Source organism: Jaculus jaculus, chromosome 14, assembly GCF_020740685.1.
Source record: "Jaculus jaculus isolate mJacJac1 chromosome 14, mJacJac1.mat.Y.cur, whole genome shotgun sequence".
NCBI lineage: Eukaryota > Metazoa > Chordata > Mammalia > Rodentia > Dipodidae > Jaculus > Jaculus jaculus.
The window spans coordinates 18,143,896-18,163,755 of NC_059115.1; the positions used below are offsets into that span (position 1 = coordinate 18,143,896).

Consider the following 19,860-nt stretch of genomic DNA (forward strand, 5'->3'; position numbering starts at 1 on the left):
GCTCCTAATGAAAAATGTACCTCAGCATTATACCCCTATCACTTACAACCCTTGAAGATGTGAGAATAAAATGACTCACAAAACTATTTCAATTCATAACATAAGGACTAACCTTAGTTTCCAGTCACTACTATGTATCTAGTGTGGCCCAAGGTTCCCAAGAGAACAGATACATTTATGACACACTGTACTCCAAGGGCTAACAGAGTACCTCCAAGGACCACGCAAGGGCTAAATCTTCCTTTGGAATGAGCATTGTACATGATCTGAAGTTGTTGGATTAAGTTCTTTGCATTATTCTTTAATGCACAAATCGTATCATCTATGATGCCTGGACTCTCGCTGGAAACACTAGAATCTTCTAAAGATTTTTTTCATTCCTAGATCTTTATACAGCTTCAAATCAATCAATCTCTCTCTCCCCCCCCCTCTCCCTCCCCCTCTCTCTCCCTCTCCCCTCTCCCTCCCTCCCTTCCTCCCTCCCTCCTCCCTCTCCCCCCCTCCCCTCTTTCTCTCTCATGCCCACTGGAGGCTTCTACCTTAACCTCCCCGTATATGACTTGGGCTTCTCACAGTATGACGCTAGATTCTGAGCAAATCAGGATAAAGCTTGTTTTCTGCCTTAGACTCAGATTACATGTAGTAGCTTCACTTCTGCTATATTCCTTTGCTTTAGCAGGTCTCTAAGAACACCCAGGTTCAAGAGAGATCTGGGCGATTCCAGCTCTTGGTGTATAAGTAGCTAGGAACACCAGATGTAGAAGCCATTTTTAAATCATTTAAATTTATTCACAAGGAGAGAAAGAGAGAGAGTGTGTGTGTTATATGGGTATGCCAGACCTCTTGCCCATGCAAATGAATTCCAGGAACATGCACCACTTTGGGTATTGGGCCTTACATGTATAATGGGGAATTGAACCTAGTTTGGCAGTCTTTAAAAGCAAGCCCCTTTAACTGTTGAGCCATCTCCCCATCATCTGGGGTTATTATTTTTTAACTGGAAACTTTATATGAGCATACTTCAAATGGGTTGTATTTTCATCAGGTTATCTCTCCCCACCCCACCTCATTCTTATGAGGGCTCCCCTTCAGTGGGGTATTGATAGTCACAGTGGGGTCATGGATGCACCAGTCAGTTCCTGTGGAGTGGAAATGTCTTTCCTCCCTGTGATTCATACATTCTTTCCACCTCCTCTTTCACAATGTTCTCTGAGACCTAGAGGGTGTGTTAGAAGCCAACTTGGGTGTTGAGCTCACAGCAACCTTTCATTTTCTGCTTTGATGAAGTTTGTGTCAACACAGTGTCTACCAACATCTCTCTGGGGAATTTTCTCTGGCTAGCCATGAGAGCAGCACTCATATTTAATTTACTACTTCTATAATGTTTCAGGTTTTTTTTTTTGAATGGGAGACAATTCTGTGGCCATTTTCTAAAAATACAGTCCAGCATAGCGCATGGACATAACAATAATAATAAAAAACATTTGACCTGTCATGAGGAGACACCTCTTCTATTCCAGTGTAAATGTTTCATATCATTTAAATAGGAAGAACTGTGATTGGTCATAACATCAATTGTATATATGCCAGTGTCTGTGAAGGCAGACCACTGATAACTCACAAAATTACTTCTTTGATTGTTTTTGAGTGAACTGCACCTAAGCCATTGGTGTGAGGACAAAGCCCACTCTGGTTGTTGTTGGTCTTTGTACACTTGACTTGGAGGATTTGTTACATTTACAGAGGTTAGAGTTGAATGTTGATATCCAGTTTGTCTATTGTCTTTGCTCTTGGTGTGTTTTTCATTCTTTAAATTGTTTTTATCACAAGTGTTTCTCTTACTGCTATATTGACAACTTTCTCCAGGAGACAGCAGCAGACACTGAAGAGACTCAAAACTCATCCCAACAGAAAACTGGGGGTGCAGTGAGCTTAACACTTTAAGGAGCTTTCTAACCTGCCTGCCAAGCTTTGGAGAACATTGTGGATGGATGGATTGAAAGACTGTAAGAGGGGCTGGAGAGATGGCTTAGCATTTAAGGTGCTTGCCTGCAAAGCCAAAGAACCCAGGTTTGATTCCCTAGGGCCCATGTAAGTCAGATGCACAAGGAGGCGCATCCATCTGGAAATCATTTGCAGTGGCTGGAGGCCTGGCATGCCCATTCTCCTCTTCCTCCCTTCCTCCTTCCCTCTCTCTCTCCCTCTCTCTCTCTCCCTCCCTCCCTCTCTCTCTCTCTCTCCCTCTCTGTCTCTCTCTGTCTGTCTCTCTCTCTCTCTCTCTCTCCTTATTTCTCTCTTCCTCAAGTACTCAAGTAAATAAATTAAAATATGCAAAAAAGAAAGACTGTCAGGCCACATGGTGGGAACTAGCATCCTGAGTCACTACACCCCTGTCCTCAAGACTGACTGGTGCATTCAACACTGAATACTATCACCCTTACTGAGAGAGGCCTTCAGTGGAATGGGGGTAAGGGTTAGATGATATGTGAGTATCACCCAATGGAAATATGATCAATATGTGTATGTGTATGTTCATGCAGTAATGTTAATAATCAATTAAAAAGAGGGAAGAAAACTGTTTATTTTGAAATGATTTCATATTTACAGGAGTGATGCAATAATATTACAAATAGTTGCAATACACACCAATTTCAGTTTCATAAATTGACACTTTGCTATTTATTCTCTTTCTCTGTCTCTCTCACACATATCTTTCTCCTCTCTTCTTATGAGATACCAAATGAGAGAGATATTTTCCAACCCTCATTAAATTCATTGTAGACTATTTCTGACTACTGGATATTTCCACTAATATATTTGAAAAGTTCCTTGATTTATTATTTTTTTTTCTTTTGTTCTATAAGTTTAGAAACTTTATAAAAATTTAGCATTCTGGAACATGGAATTTGGGGCAACATGAATCAGTACCTGGGCCATGGTCACTCACATCTAGGTCTAGAATAAAATATCTCTTGTTCCTTTTGAGATGAGAACTGTGTGCTTTACTTTGGCAGCATGAATCCAAGAAGACAAATAGTCTGAGCTATACAGAAATTCTTTAATATTCGTCAATCACTGATGGATGGTGTACTTGCTAAGTTCAAGGGGCAAGGAAAGAAGAATTCTTGGAAGTGGAGTGCAGCTGTTGTAGAAATTATCAGGAAAGATCACTCCAGTGCCAGTATGATTGGAAGTAGAGAAGTTTATTTCCTGAGAGCCAAGGAGCTTGAGGTAGCCCTCCAAAGAAGCTCTAGCCTCAAGCTGAGATTTTATTTCCATTTTATACTTTTCATAGTCAAGGGAGGAGTAAGTGAACAAACAATATGTGGCAATTTGCATATCAATTATTTTTGTAGTCAGACCACCCTAACAATGAGCATCATTTTACTTTGTTTTAGCCTAAACTGTCTTTCCTATTATAGTCCCTATGACCACTTTCTGGATAGTTCCTTCTTTGGGATTTTTCCATCTGATGACAAAGATAAGTTTTAGCTCCTCAGCAATTAACTCTTACAGGGTAACTCACTGAGTCAGTTCAACTTTTAGCTGCTTCTCTACCGCATCACCACCTGGAGGTTTCTGTGGGACCCACAGGAAAGTCCATGAGTGTATAGGTCTAGCAGGCTAAGGAGGCAGAAAGTTGTTACTGGGGTCTGCAAGCATGAGGATCAAGGAGCAAAGATGGGATAGCATACTACAAGAAAAGTAACAGTGTGCTACATCCAAAAACAGGACCTGAAAAAGGCAGTCTTGCATATTATAAGGAAAGAATTGGTAAAATAAAAGAAAATGAAGGTGATTGCTAGAAGCAGGATGGTTTGAGTGGCTTCTCCCTCGGGGGACAGTCGGTGGGAGGCTCTGAGGGCATGAATATGCCTCACTCTCTGCCGGTGTTGGTATAGGAGAAGAACCATGTAGCCACTGGCCCCTGCCATGAGCACAAGGAACACAACATCTGGGAGAGGCATCAGAATGGTGTACAGAGCTACAGTGTTCCCAGGGCGGTTAGAAGAGCACAGTCCACAGTCCTGTATCTTGGTAGAGTTCTGCACATGCTGAAGGCCTTCAATATTTATGGGGACAAAGATGTTTATCAGCAAGTTGGAGATCCAACACAGAAAGCAGGAGGAACTGACATTCTGCCCAGCTCTCTTCTTGAGTCCCATCCTGCCACCAGCTCTGGGGCTGATGGTGATGGCCTGAAAATTGCTTAGGAGGCAAGTGGTGCAGAGAGCAAGGCCCCGGCCAACTCTGAGCATATAAAAGACAAGTTTACACCCAGTGTTTCCCAGCATGAGTGTTCCTCTCCAGGTTAATATTGTCCATGGGATCCCCTTGAAGAGAAGAACCAAGAAGTTGGCTACAGCCATGTTGGTGAGAATCAGGTTTGTGGGCCTCAGTGCCTGGTCAGTAGATGTGGAGGCACAGGTTATGAGAAGAAAGGTATTCCCCAGAACCCCAGTCCCAGTCTGGGCCAGGAATAATAGCCCAAGAATGAAATCAACAAAAGTCATCTTTATGGGCCTGAGGTAAGTAGTTGCTCAAAAGGGCCTGAGGGCCCCAGACCTCACTTTGGGTTTATTTAAGTTTCTTCAACTCTGACAGGAATCTTTGGTTTTCATGAGATCCACTTTCTGTGAAGATTGATCATCTGGAGAGGACACCATAACCATTGAGCTCAAACTTACCATGCAGACTACCAGCCATGCATGTTTTCTTTAGTTTCATTTACCTAAGGCAGGTGTTCATTAGTTAGTCTATTTCCCAAATCTCCATCTGAATTCCGGGATTCAAGGTAAGGCCTTGCATCCTACATCATAATTTTCTTGAAGAGCCACTGTATGCAAGAACAGATTGTTGTCAGGCTCAGATTAATTTACTTGTATCACTGTTCCTTAGGGCCCAGAGTTTAGTGAGGAGAAAATTTATATATAATATGACCAAAATAAAATGTAAATGATAGTGAGAATGCACAATAAAATAATATATGAAAGTGTTCAGGGAATCCATCATATATAGAAGAATTATGTACTCTAATAATGTAAAACAATATATATATTTCTGCCAAATTAGTAAATTTATATGTATACAATACAGATGGGCTGGAGAGATGGCTTAGCAGTTAATGCATTTGTCTGCAAAGTCAAAGGATCCCTGTTGGATTCTCCAGGACCCACATAATCCAGATGCTCAAGGGGGCGCATGCATCTGGAGTTTGTTTGCAGCGGCTAGAGACCCTGGCAGGCCCATTCTCTCTCTTTTTCTCTCCCTCCCTCTTTCTCTCTCTCTCAAATAAATAAATAAAATATATAAAGAATATAGATATATAGGTTTAAAAAGTTAATTTGTATTCTGTAATTTATAGACTAATTCCTCCTTTGTCAGAATAATCTGTATCTATTTTGGGTTATTCACACTATTCTTCCTGTTATCATGAAATTAGTATTTCAGAAATAGATAAGATATATGACCACATTTTCTGCGTGTACCAGGAAGTCATTCTTCCTAATAATACATATGCCAGAAATTATTTTTTAAAGTTGATAAAAAAGATAATTTCTGGCATATGTATTATAAGGTTGAGGCTGTTGCTCAATGGCATGGTGCTTTCCTAGGTTCAATTTTCACTTCTGAAGTGAATAGGGAAGCATATGTGCTTACATGAACACACACATTCACACACACTCAAAAAGAGTTTGGGGCTGGAGAGATGGCTTTGGGGGCTAGAGATTTGGCTTGGCAGTTAAGGCACTTGCCTATGAAGCTTAAAGACCCAGGTTCAATTCCCCAGAACCCTCAGAAGCCAGATGCATAGGTGGTACATGTAAGTGGAGTTTGTTTACAGTGTCTAGAGACCCTGGTACACCCATTCTCATTATCTCTCTCTCTCTCTCTCTCTCTCTCTCTCTCTCTCTCTCTCACTCTCTCCTCTCACTCTGTCTGTCTGTCTCTCTCTCTCTCTCTCTTTCACACACACACACACACAAAATTTGAAAAATATTGCTAACCATATGACCAAGGAAGCAGATTTAACTCATACACAAGAAAAAGAATATGGAGGGCTGGAGGGATGGCTTAGAAGTTAAGGCATTTGCCTGCAATGCCAAAGGATGCGTGTTCGATTCCCCAGGACCCACGTTAGCCAGATGCACAAGGGTTGGGGGGGAGCGCATGTGTCTGGATCTCATTTGCAGTGGCTGGAGACCCTGGTGCACCCATTACCTCTCTCTCACTCTCCCCCACCCCTTTCTTTGTCAAATAAGTAAATAAAATACTTAAAAAAAGAAAAAGAATATGGAAACTAGACTTAAAGAAAACAAATACAGAACAGTAGCAGGTATTATTTCAAATCAGGTATTATGTGTGACAAAATAAAAGTAAGTGAAGAGTGCCGGACATGTTGGTGTACACATTTGATTCCAGCACTCAGGAGGCAGAGATAGGAGGATTGCCATGAGTTCGAGGCCACCCTGAGACTGCAAAGTAAATTCCAGGTCAGCCTGAGCTAGAGTGAAACCCTACCTCAAAATAAATAAATAAATAAATGAGGAGAAACATTAAATACACAGGGAACAGAATGAAAATCATAGAACAAAATAACAGAGCATTAAAATTTTCTTTGACTACAATTTTTTTTTTTAATTCATGGGATTTTAAAACAGCAACAGAAGTGAACAATCAGAGAGAAAAACAAACAGTAAGGTAGGCAGAGTGGAAGAATGAGATGACAAAACATAAAGTATAAAAAAAATGGGTTTTCAACTGCTAAAGATGAATGGGGGAAAACATGTTTAAACACCCTTTGAAGAAACAAGGAAACATTCAGAAACAGGAGCAGGGAAGGATTTTCACCTGATGACATGTGCACTGCACCAGAGGATTTAGGTCTGTCAGGCATGGAGGCAGAACTGGTGGTGGTGGCTTGGAAATTGTGATCCTTACCATCCTTCCAAGTGATAAGACTGGAGGAGGAACAGACACATCTGAGTAAATATTCTCCCAAGTCTCCATTTCAAAGGACGAGTCATGATACTAGGAGAGACTCAGAGAGTCTGAAAGAAATGGGGAGAGATGAGAGAGGAATCTACCCCTGGGGGCAGAGCTTTCTTCCTCTAGGTCATTCTGTTCACTGCTGTCTGAGAGGCTCCCAGGCCTGTGCAGTTCAAGAAGAAAAAGACAAAGGCTTGAAGTATCAAGTGGAAGCTGAGGCCAACAAAGCAGGAAAAGACCAGGAGAGAACTGTAGAAGAAAGCAAACTAAGGGAAGATAGGCTCCCTGATATAAGGTGGACCCTAGGTCAAGCACTTGGCTGATTACCAACTCTTGCACAAACAAGGGAGGCCCACAGGGGTGGGTTAGTGACACTGTAGCTGAAAACGCAAAAGAACAAAGAAAGCCAGCTCCATACCACAGGGAGACAGAGATGTCAGTAAGAGGCTACAAAAGTTATCTAATAGCCAATACCTCCAGAACGAGTAGAGTAAAAAAGTGCTGCATGACATTTCCTGAGTAGTTCAAAATGGAGTTGGGGCTGGAGAGATGACTTAGCAGTTAAGATGCTTGGCTAAAAAGCCTAAGGACCCATGTTCAACTCTCCACATCCCACATAAACCAGATGCACAAGATAAGGCAAGCATACAAGGTTGCACATGTGCACAAGATGGCATACGCCTCTGGAGTTCAGTTGCAGCAGCTGGAGGCCCTAGTGTGCTCATTCCCTCCCTCCCTCCCTCCCTCCCTCCCCCCCCTCTCTCTCTTTCATACGCTTTCATAAAAAATAATAAAATAAAATAAAAGTTTAAGAAAATGGAATTGTTGAGGCAGTATGGTAGCATATTCCTTTAATCCCAGAACTCAGGAGGCAGAGGTAGGAGGATCATGATGAGTTGGAGGCCACTCAAAGACTCCACAATGAATTCCAGGGCAAGAGTGAGACCCTACTCCCCCACCCACAAAAAAAAAAAAAAAAAAAAAATATATATATATATATATATATATATATATATATGAGATGGCTTGGAAACATCTCCAATAGGCCCCAAATCTGGGCACACTCACAGTTAAAAACTATGAAATTGATGCATACTTAGTAGCTTGACTTATTTGAATTTGGATTATACTTACCTGGTTCTTTGACTTTCCAACAATTTAATTCATGCACAAAACAGTACTCTCCCCCCTCCTCTTTCTCCAATAAGCCTAGATATTAATATAATAAAATCTTTACCAGTAAGAATAAAGTCTTTGCCAAAATCATTGATAAGCAGAAAAAAACAAATTTTGGATTATCCTATTCTATTTTGATTATGGCTGACCTGAAAACAAGACATCTCAGACATAAGAATACTATCTTCCAGCAATGTATGAGCCATTTGAGTTTCCATGATTGTATATACTATCTTTGTTTGGGCTGCTAATCCTATGTCCCAGATTGGTTGACCCCAAAACAAGAAAAGGTTGTTTTCCTAGTGTTGGAGCTGCTGTCTGAGACCTGAATGGCTCCAGGGTATAAGGGATGCACTGGCAAGGGCTTTCTACCGGCTGCTGACTGCCAGCTTTATTGTTTCCTGACACAGTAGATTGTGGATAAGGTTACCTTCTGGGGTCCCTTTTTGAAAGCAGTCAGTCTATTAATAAGTATTCTCAAGCCCTGATGGTCCTAAAGAGCCCCATCTTCTAATACCCTGCATGGTCCAGATCTCAACACAATGATACTGTGCGGGGACACATTCAGGGCATAAAACAAGACATGCCTGTTTTCTTGTGATGATATTTTTCTGTAGGGTGGCACGGTGCTCTGTGGAAGAGGAGTGCAGGATAAGGACTGCATTATTCAAATCCTGAGTGAAGAAGGAAAAGCACGTCATACCCCAGTGGCCAGTGTGAACAACCTCCCTTTCTGAAGAACTGAGGGCACATCGTGCACTTTAGATGGATGTCACGACCTGGTGACAGATGAATCAGGACCATAAGATTCAGTGTTTCCCAGGGTCCTGACATATCAGTTACAAACCTTAACCCCAAGTCAGACTCCCAAACACCCACTATCAACTATGTTCTGTGACACAAGAATATAAGAATAAAAACTAATGATTTATTGAGCATTACTTCTGTGTCAGGTACTGCTTTCAGTATTGCATACAAGATTATTTATTTAATCCTTAGATAACCAATGTGACAAATACAGTAATTATTCTCTTTCAGAAAATACATACAACAGCAGATAATACAACACACAATTGTGACATCTGAAGTACATATGTAGTTGAGGGTCAAAAGGGAAGTTAAGCTTAGTAGTCCAGGGCTAGAAGAAATGGCTCATGCACTATGGTTTGATATGTAAAAAAGCTCCTGCCACTCCAGGTGGCTCTTTCTGTTTTCCCAGGTGGGGCTGCATCCTTTTCTCTTTGTGATAAAACTAAAACAAAGTCCTGATAACAAAGCCTTAGATGATATAAAGCAAACAAAAACCCACCTTGAGCAGACTAAGTGCCATGGAGACAAGCAGTGGTCTAAATAAATATGAAATGAAAGCAAAACAGAAGAGCGAAGGTCAGGTCAGAAGCTGCACACAGGCAGATTTGCTCTAGGCTGCAAACAGGGCTAAAGTGTCTCTGGATCTCATGTGGAGTTTACTTAAAGATAGTAAATGGGAGAGGAAAGAATACAACTGGGAGAGAACTCATCAGGCAAGGAGGGAACATAGGACAGGTATGGAAGGTGGATGTGATGATTAAGATGGAAATGCAGATAAAAAAGAATGTTAGAAAGAACTAACTAACACCTTTATGTTTCTACCACACACCCCAATAAGTGACTCAGATCATTCAGAGAAAACAGTAGTCAATATAATTTATGAATGTTTGTCTGGTTTGTCTGGACAAGGCTAAGTGTGGGACTAAGTGTGGGACTTTCATGTAAGTTAACATTAATGTTCAGTATCAAAAACATTTTGCCACGGTTTACATGGATGGAAAATGAGACATATTTACAACAAAAATTTCTGAAAATGCAGACATCTGTATTGACAAAAAAATAGATGAATTACTGGTTTATAGGGATTAGATGAGCAGAGCAGAAGAGAAGGCTGAGAAAGGACCATGAGAAACTTAACAGGAATAAAGGTCCACAATTTTGGATATAGCCATAGTTCCATGGATATAGCAGTGTACCTGAAATGCTAGATTGCATACCTTAAACTTGGTCATTCTTGACTATTCTAATGTAATTCTATATGGCTATATAGCAAACATGGAATAGAAAACAAATGAAGAATAGATATTCTGTTTAAAATTCCTGATTTACAGAAAATGGCAGATTACTTCCCACCTGAGTTTAGCCACATGCTGTCTTGTCATGCCTCTGTGCTCTGTATGTAGTCTTCACTTCGTCGTCTTCTTCTTCTTCTTTTTTTTTTTTTTTGACTTACCATAATTTTTTACTTCTTTATTCTCTCTTTTCTTTTTCATTGGTTTTTCTTATTTATTTATTATTTTTATTACTTTTTAAATTTTTATTAACATTTCCCATGGTTATAAAAAAAAATCCCATGGTAATTCCATCCCTCCCCCCCACCCCGACACTTTTCCCTTTGAAATTCCATTCTCCATCATATTACCTCCCCATCACAATCATTGTACTTACATATATACAATATCAACCTATTAAGTATCCTCCTCCCTTCTTTTCTCTTCCCTTTATATCTCCGTTTTAACTTACTGGCCTCTGCTACTAAGTATTTGCATTCTCACGCAGAAGCCCAGTCATCTGTAGCTAGGATCCACATATGAGGGAGAACATGTGGCACTTGGCTTTCTGGGCCTGGGTTACCTCACTTAGTATAATCCTTTCCAGGTCCATCCATTTTTCTGCAAATTTCATAACTTCATTTTTCTTTACCGCTGAGTAGAACTCCATTGTATAAATGTGCCACATCTTCATTATCCACTCATCAGTTGAGGGACATCTAGGTTGGTTCCATTTCCCAGCTATTAAAAATGGAGCAGCAATAAACATGGTTGAGCACTTACTTATAAGGAAATGAGATGAGTCCTTCGGATATATGCCTAGGAGTGCTATAGCTGGGTCATATGGTAGATCAATCTTTAGCTGTTTTAGGAACCTCCACACTGATATCCACAATGGTTGGACCTGATTGCATTCCCACCAGCAGTGTAGAAGGGTTCCTCTTTTTCCACATCCCCACCAACATTTATGATCATTTGTTTTCATGATGGTGGCCAATCTGACAGCAGTGAGATGGAATCTCAATGTAGTTTTAACCTGCATTTCCCTGATGACTAGTGACGTAGAACATTTTTTTTTTAGATGCTTATATGCCATTCATATTTCTTCCTTTGAGAACTCTCTATTTAGCTCCATAGCCCATTTTTTGATTGGCTTGTTTGATTCCTTATTATTTAACTTTTTGAGTTCTTTGTATATCCTAGATATTAGTCCTCTATCAGATATATAGCTGGCGAAGATTTTTTTCCCATTCTGTAGGTTGCCTCTTTGCTTTCTTCACTGTGTCCTTTACAGTGCAAAATATTTGTAATTTTATGAGGTCCCAGTGATTAATCTGTAGTTTTTTTTGCCTGAGCAATTGGGGTTGTATTCAGAAAGTCTTTGCCAAGACCAATATGTTGAAGGGTTTCCCCTACTTTTTCCTCTAGCAGGTTCAGAGTTTCAGGTCTGATGTTAAGGTTTTAAATCCATTTGGACTTAATTCTTGTGCATGGCAAGAGAGAAGAATCTATTTCCATCCTTCTGCAGATATATATCCAGTTTTCCCAACACCATTTGCTGAAGAGGCTGTCTCTTCTCCAATGAGTATTTTTGGCATTTTTGTCAAATATCAGGTGGCTATAGCTACTGGGACTTACATCTGGGTCCTCTATTCTGTTCCATTGATGTACATGTCTGTTTTTGTGCCAGTACCATGCTGTTTTTGTTACTATGGCTCTGTAGTATAGGTTAAAATCAGGTATGGTGATACCACCAGCCTTATTTTTGGTGCTCAGTATTATTTTAGATATTCTAGGTTTTTTGTGATTCCAAATGAATTTTTGGATTGTGTTTTCTATTTCCATGAAGAATGCCTTTGGAATTTTGATAGGGATTGCATTAAATGTGTAGATTGCTTTAGGTAATATTGTCATTTTCACAGTATTGATTCTTCCAATCCAGGAACAAGGGATGTTTCTCCACTTCCTAGGGTCTTCTACAATTTCTCCCTTGAGTATTTTAAAGTTCTCATTGTAGAGATTCTTTACTTCCTTTGTTAGCTTTATTCCAAGGTACTTTATTTTTTTTGATACAATTGTTAGTGGGAGTGATCCTCTGATTTCATCCTCTGTGTGTTTGTTGTTAGCATATATGAAGGCTACTGATTTCTGTGTATTTATTTTGTATCCTGCTACATGAATGTAGGTTTTGATCAGCTCTAACAGTTTGCTAGTAGAGTCTTTAGGGTCCTTTATGTATAGAATCATGCCATCTGCAAATAATGATAACTTGATTTCTTCCTTTCCAATTTGTATCCCTTTTATGTTTGTCTCTTGCCTTATTGCTATGGATAAGACTTCCAGAACTATATTAACTCAAAGTGGGGACAGTGGACACCCTTGTCTTGTTCCTGATTTTAGTGGAAAAGCTTCAAGTTTTTCCCCATTAGTAAAATGCTGGCTGTAGGCTTGTCATAAATAGCTTTTATTATATTGAGATATGTTCCTTCTATTCCCAGTCTCTGTAGGACTTTTATCATGAAGGGATGTTGGATTTTGTTAAATGCTTTCTCTGGGTCCAATGAGATGATCATGTGAATTTTGTCTTTCAACCCGTTTATATAATGTATTGCATTTATAGATTTGCATATGTTGAACCATCCCTGCATTTCTGGGATAAAGCCTACTTGGTCAAGGTGAATGATCTTTTTGATATACTCTTGTATTCTGTTTGCGAATATTTTGTTGAGAATTTTTACAACTATGGTCATGAGGGAGATTGGTCTGTAATTTTTTTTTTGTTCTATCTTTGCCTGGCTTTGGTATCAGGGTGATGCTGGCCTCATAGAAGGAGTTTGGTAGAATTCATTCTTTTTCTATTTCCTGGAAAAGCTTAAGAAGCAATGGTGTTAGCTCTTCCTTAATGGTCTGGTAAAATTCAGCAGTGAATCCATCTGGGCCTGGGCTTTTATTAGTTGGGAGGTTATTGATAACTGTTTGGATCTCCATGTTTGTTATAGGTCTATTTAAGTGATTAATCTCATTTTGATTTAATTTAGGTAGGTCATATAAATCAAGGAAATCATCCATTTCTTTCAGATTTTCATATTTTGTGGAGTATATGCTTTTATAGTATGTCCCTATGATTTTTTGAATTTCTCTGGAATCTGTTGTGATGTTACCTTTTTCATCTCTGATTTTATTAATTTGTGTCTAATCTCTCTTTCTTTTGGTCAGATTTGGTAAGGGTTTATCAATCTTGTTTATCCTTTCAAAGAACCAACTCTTTGTTTCATTAATTCTTTGGATTGTTTTTTTATTTCTATTTCATTAATTTCTGCAGTAATCTTTATTATTTCTTCCCATCTACTGATTTTTGGTTTACCTTATTCTTTTTCCAAGGCTTTAAGGTGAAGCATTAGGTCATTTACTTGCGACCTTTCTATTTTCTTAATATAGGCACTTAAGGCTATAATTTTACCTCTTAAAACTGCCTTCATTGTGTCCCAGAGATTTTAGTATGTTGTGTTCTCATTATTGTTTGACTGTATAAGTTTTTTGATTTCCTTCGTGATTTCTTCATTGACCCATTCATCATTTTGTAGTGTATTGTTTAGTTTCCATGATTTTGTATATGCTCTATAGCCTTTCTTGCTACTGATTTGTAGTTTAATTCCATTGTGGTCAGATAGAATGCAAGGAATTATTTCAATTTTCCTGAATTTGTTAAGATTTGTTTTGTGTCCTAATATATGGTCTATTTTAAAGAATGTTCCATGTGCTGCTGAAAAGAATGTATATTCTGCAGCCTTTGGATGAAATGTCCTATATATATATCTGTTAGGTCCATTCCTTCTATGACCTCATTTAGTCCAGATGCCTCTCTGTATATTTTTTCCCAGGATGTCCTGTCAATTGATGAGAGTTGGGTGCTAAAGTCACCCACCACCACAGTGTTTGGTGTTATCTGTGACCTTAGTTCTAATAGTGTTTGTTTGATGAATTTGGGAGCCCCCATGTTATGTGCATGTATGTTTAGGATTGTAATGTCCTCCTGTTGGAGTGTGCCCTTAATCAATATAAAGTGACCTTGCTTATCTTTCTTGACTAATGTTGGACTAAAGTCTACCTTGTCAGATATTAGGATAGCACCCCCTGCTTGTTTTCTAGGTCCATTTGCTTGAAACACCATCTTCCAACCTTTCACCCTAAGATAATGTCTATCCTTTATAGAAAGGTGAGTTTCTTAGAGACAACAAATTTTAGGATCCTGCTTTTTAACCCAGTCTGCCAACCTATGTCTTTTCATTGGGGCATTGAGGCCGTTGATATTAAGAGATATTATTGAAAGGTGTGTATTTATGTTTGCCTTTTTTTTGTGGTTATGGTTCTACCTGTGCTCTCTTGTGTTAACTAGTGTTTGAGTATTGCTTGTTTTTTCTAGGTTCCTTATATGTGTGCTTTTCCTTTTCTTCAGCATGGGGTATTCTATCAAGTATTTTCTGTAGAGCTGGTTTTGTCTTCAAATACTCCTTTAACCTGCTTTTGTCATGGAATTTCCTTATTTCTCCATCTATTTGAATGGATAGCTTTGCAGGATAAAGTAACCTTGGTTGACAGTTGTTATCTTTAAGAAGTTGGAATATATCATGCCAGGCCCTCTGGCTTTTAAAGTTTGTGTTGAATAATCTGCTTTAATCCTGATGGACTTGCCTTTGTGGGTAACTTGATTTTCCTCTAACTGCTTTCAATATTTTTTCTTTGTTTTATGTGTTTGGTAGTTTGATTATAATATGGCGAGGAGAGGTTCTTTACAGGTTTTGTCTGGCTGGGGTTCTAAAGGCTTCCTGTATCTGCATTGGCACCTCTTTCCCAATTTGGGGGAAATTTCTACTATGCCTTTGGATTGGAATTCTTCTCCTACTATGCCCTGAATTCTTATATTTGATCTTTTCATAGTGTCCCAAATATCTTGAAATTCCCACTCATACTTTTCTATAAGTTTGTCTTTCTCTTTGTTGGACTGTATTAGATCTGCCACCTGGTCTTCTAGCTCAGATATTCTGTCCTCTCCTTCATCCATCCTACTGGTGAGATTTTCTACAGAGTTTTTTATTTCATTAACTGTGTTCTTCATTGCTAGTAATTTTGACTGGTTTCTCTTTATTATTTCTATTTCCTTATTTATGTCTTGTATTGCCTTCTTTATTTCATTAAATTGGTGTCCTGCATCTTCTTTGATTTCTTCTTTGAATCCTTTGATTTCCTCTTTGATTTCTTCTTTGATTCTTTTGATTTCTTTGACTTCTTTGAACATATTTGCAATCATTCTTTTGAAATCTTTCTCAGGCATTTCCTCTAACTTGTTCTCACTGATGGTCATCTATTCCTAGATTTTTGAGAAGCCTCCATACTGATTTCCTTAATGGCTATACACATTTGCAGTCCCATCAACAGTGGTTGAGAGCTCCTTTTGCCCCACACCCTCACTAGAATTTGTTGTCATTTGATTTTAATTTCTACTTTTATTTATTTATATTTTTATTAAGTAGAAACTTTGTATGGACAAATCATGTGTTGGTACCACCCCTTCCTCCCTGGCCCCATACCACTGAAGGCCCTCCTCAGTGGCATTACTAGTACTCACCATGGGGTTATGGTTTATGTGTTGTGAGAGCAGTAGTTAGTCATGGGGGCAGGCAATGCCTCTGGATACTCCTTCCCACCCTGTGGATCTTACAATCTTTCTACCTACCTCCTCTTCAAAAACATTACTTGAGCCTTGGTGGATGTGTTTCAAGTCTACTTTAGCACTGAGCACTCTGCAACTTCTGGATTTTGCTTTGATAGATTTTTGAGGGTCCTCATTGCCTGTCACCATTGCTCTGGTACAGGTTGTGAGAGCAGCACTCTTGCTCATCTTACCAATCCCTCTGTGGTTTCACCTGCACCCTACCTGATGTTTAAGAGGTGGCTCATCTCATGATAGGGGGTCAGCTCTTTGCTTGTCATGTTGGCAGATTGTGACTGACCTTGGTTTTCACTGCCTTCTATAAAAGGAAAACAGATTCTCCACTGGACAGTGAGAGCACCATAGGTCTAAGGGAATAAGCATACTTAATTAAGACAGATTTTGATATGTGTAGCCTTTCTTTTGGCCAAGCCTAGTGAAAGCTTCCCACTGGAGTCCATAATCCAAGTCTCCATAGGATTCTGACTTGGATCTCATTCCAGCTATAACTTCCTTTCCACTGAGTAGGTCTCTTAACCAATCAGAGGACTATTGATTACCCACCCAGGCTGAGTATGACTACTGCAAAAGTTTGTACATTTTGTCAGGCTGGTTGCTTTCAGGGTCCCCCACTTGCTCACAGTGTTGGTGGCCATTTTCTTCCAGCAGCTCCTAGAGCCCTTTCCAGCACAATATGAACTAACTATATGGGAATGGCCTTCCTTCCAGATTCCAGCAGGAATGTGCTGTGTCAGTAGCTTTTAGTGTCTTCAACAATAGTGTCTTCTCTTTTACCTCAGGTGAGTAATCAATGCTTTGACAGAAACCTGTCTTAAATAAATTAGTACCATAGAAACTTTTCTTGTGGATAGAAAACTAAAAGATATAACCCTCAATAGGAGTGTGAGGGGATCATCTGGACAGAAGGGCCCTGCAGAGGGTGGATTGAAGCCTAATCCTGAAACAATTGGCTTTGGCTTGTAGCTCCCAGCACCAGAAGTTGGTTACACCCCACATTGAGCTGTTGGTTGTTTGGTTTTCTGATGATTGCAATTCTGACTGGAGGGACATGGAATCTCAACGTAGTTTGAATGTGCATTTCTCTGGTGGCTAAAGATGTTGGACATGTTTTTAGATGACTGTTGGCCATTTGTACTTCTTCCTTTGAGTACTCCTTGTTCAGCTTGCTGCCCCTTGTTTTAACTGGTTTGATGGATTTTCATATTACTGTGTTTTGTTTGAGTTCTTTACTTAGTTTAAATATTAGACCACTATCAGATATATAGTTGGCAGATTTTCTCCCATTCTGTTGGTTATCTATTTACTCTGTTCATGGTTTGCTTATCTATACAAAAGATCTTCAGTATCACGAGACCTGAATGGTTAAGTGTTTGTCTAATTCCCTGGGATTCTAGGGTCTTATTCAGAAAGTCATTCCCTACACCTATATCTTGGAGTATTCTCCCTACTTTTTCTTCTAGTTGTTTCATAGTTTCAGGTCTTATATTGAGGTCTCTGGTCCATTTGGGGTTGATTTTTGTGCAGGATAAAAAAATAAGGGCCTAAATTCATTCTTCTACATGTGGTGATCCAATTCCTTTAGCACCACTTGATGAAAATGCTCTTTTCTCCACTGTGCATTTTTTTGCCTCTTTGTCAAAGATTGGTAGCTGCAGCTACAAGAACTTATACTTTCATCTTCTACTCCACTGATCTATGTGTCAGTTTTTGTGCCCAGTATCATGCTATTTGTATTAATGGCTCTGTAGTATATCTTGAAATCAGGAAAGAGCAGCAGGATGTTGAGGAGGGGTGTAAAAGTCTGTCTTCTAGATATGACAAGGTCACTACATGTGTGAACTCATAGCAGCTGTGGCTTCCTGCCCAACCTTGAGCCTGTTAATACTTCACCATCCATAGAGAATTCATAAAACTATGCCTCCCGGGGTAGCTAACGACACCTAGAGGCTGCTGGGAGAGAGGGGTCAGGTCCGTCATTGGCATACATACTTGTAAGTTGCTCATTCCACATTAAATAACCATCCACACAAGATTATCCAAGCAACCACTAATTTAACTCAACGCATTAAAAATAAAGTCATGAAGTCTAGAGAGATGGCTTAGCAATTAAGGTGCTTGCATATGAAACCTAAGGAACCAGGTTCAAGTCCCCAGTACCCATGTAAGCCAGATGCACAAGGTGAAGCATGCATCTGGAGTTCAGCTGCAGTGTCTGCAGGCCCTGGTGTGCCAATTCTCTCCCTCTCTCTCTCTCTCTTTCTCATAAAAATAATAAAATTTAAAGTAAAATTAAAAAGATAAATGAAGTCATGAAAGTAAGATGGGAATTAATGAGGAAGAAAAAGTGTGTTAATGGGAAGGGGAATAAAATAAGAGAATTGAGGGAAATAAAATCAAAATACATTATATACACGTATAAAATGTCAAAAATGGAGAAGAAATTTTAAAGTGTTATGTATGAGTTAGTTTGCTAAATTTCTGTAATTTGCTTTCATGGGGTTTTATTTTTATTGAATTCATATTGTACTGAAAATAATTTCACATGCAGTGATTTATTCTGTTTCTCTAACACAACATGATGCTACTCATTATTTATTTTCATTTTAATTTTTATTTATTTGAGAGAGACAGAGGGAGAGAGAGAGGAAGAGGCAGAAAGAGAAGGGGCATGCCAGGGCCTCCAGCCACTGCAAAGAACTCCAGACACATGCACCAGCCACCTTGTGCATCTGCCTCATGTGGGCACTGGGGAATTGAGCCTGGTTCCTTAGGTTTTACAGGCAATCGCCTTAACTGCTAAGCCATCTCTCCAGCCCTATTTTATTTTCTTGAGGTAGGGTCTTACTCTAATCAAAGCAAAAATTCACTCTGTAGTCCCAAGTTGGTCTCAAACTTACAGCAATCCTCCTGTCTTGGCCTCTCAGGTGTTCTTCACCCAGCAGAACTCATTATTTAAAAAATAAACCAGGTCGGGTGGTTTTGGCATAGTATACTTACAATACTGAATGGGGATATGGTGTTGGGAATTCACTTTTTTTTTTTTTCTCTTTTTCTTTATTATTTTTTTTTTCTTTCAAGGTAGGGTTTCACTCTAGCTCAGGCTGACCTGGAATTCACTATATAGTCTCAGGGTGGCCTCGAACTCGTGGTGATCCTCCTACCTCTACTTCCCGAGTGCTGTAATTAAAGGTGTGTATCACTACGCCAAGCCTGGGAATTCACTTTTTACAACTTGGTGGGACTATCCTGGCTCAGCTCTCAGACTGTCTTGTGTACCCTGTTCTATGCTTGAACACAGAGCCTAGTATGATGGCCTCAGGAAAGTTTCTATTGATGTTAATTAGCTTATGCTGTAATAAATCTGCTGGATTGTCCTGGGAGTGATGTTTACGTCTTCATCACAAATGAACCAAGGTCCCATTGCAGAAAGATTCAGTGCCCTGTTGGTGACAGGATAATTGTGACTCCAGGGGGAGAGATAAACTCAGGGCATCTCAAGACCTATAACTACCATGGACACAGATGGCCCATGTTTCATGATACTCTCAGTCCTGTGCCTGATTTAGCATTAGAGCACTGTTGGGTGTTTGCTTGTGGCTCAGATACCAGCAAGGTTTGGGAGTCAGTGTCCAAGGAGGGGACACCTACATAACAGGTGAGTTGCTGGGCAAGACACAGATTTTCCTTTGAGCTACAGGATAGCTGTACTTGATTCCTGGACTCCTGGATTTACATGAATGATGTTAGAAAGCAGGCATGCAAGGTCTTGGAGCTTGGCTAACAGGATGGTGACACAGGCTGGATCGGAGGATTGCTATGTTCACATTGCTCATTAACCACAGAGGTTTTCTCCTGTGCCTCAGAACACCTTCATGTGATCCT

At 39.6% G+C, this 19,860-nt stretch overlaps 1 protein-coding gene across 1 annotated transcript; it reads right to left on the reverse strand.

Moving 5' to 3' along the window:
* Positions 1–3,716: 3,716 nt before the first annotated feature.
* Positions 3,717–4,514, reverse strand: LOC101605391 (vomeronasal type-1 receptor 1-like). Its single transcript, XM_004671547.3, has one exon. The coding sequence runs from the start codon at positions 4,512–4,514 to the stop codon at positions 3,717–3,719; it is 798 nt and encodes a 265-aa protein (XP_004671604.3).
* Between the last annotated feature and the right edge of the window lie 15,346 nt (positions 4,515–19,860).

Bases quoted from the DNA above. Each gene is read 5' to 3' on its own strand.
- LOC101605391 (XM_004671547.3), bottom strand. From the start codon at position 4,514: ATGACTTTTGTTGATTTCATTCTTGGGCTATTATTCCTGGCCCAGACT.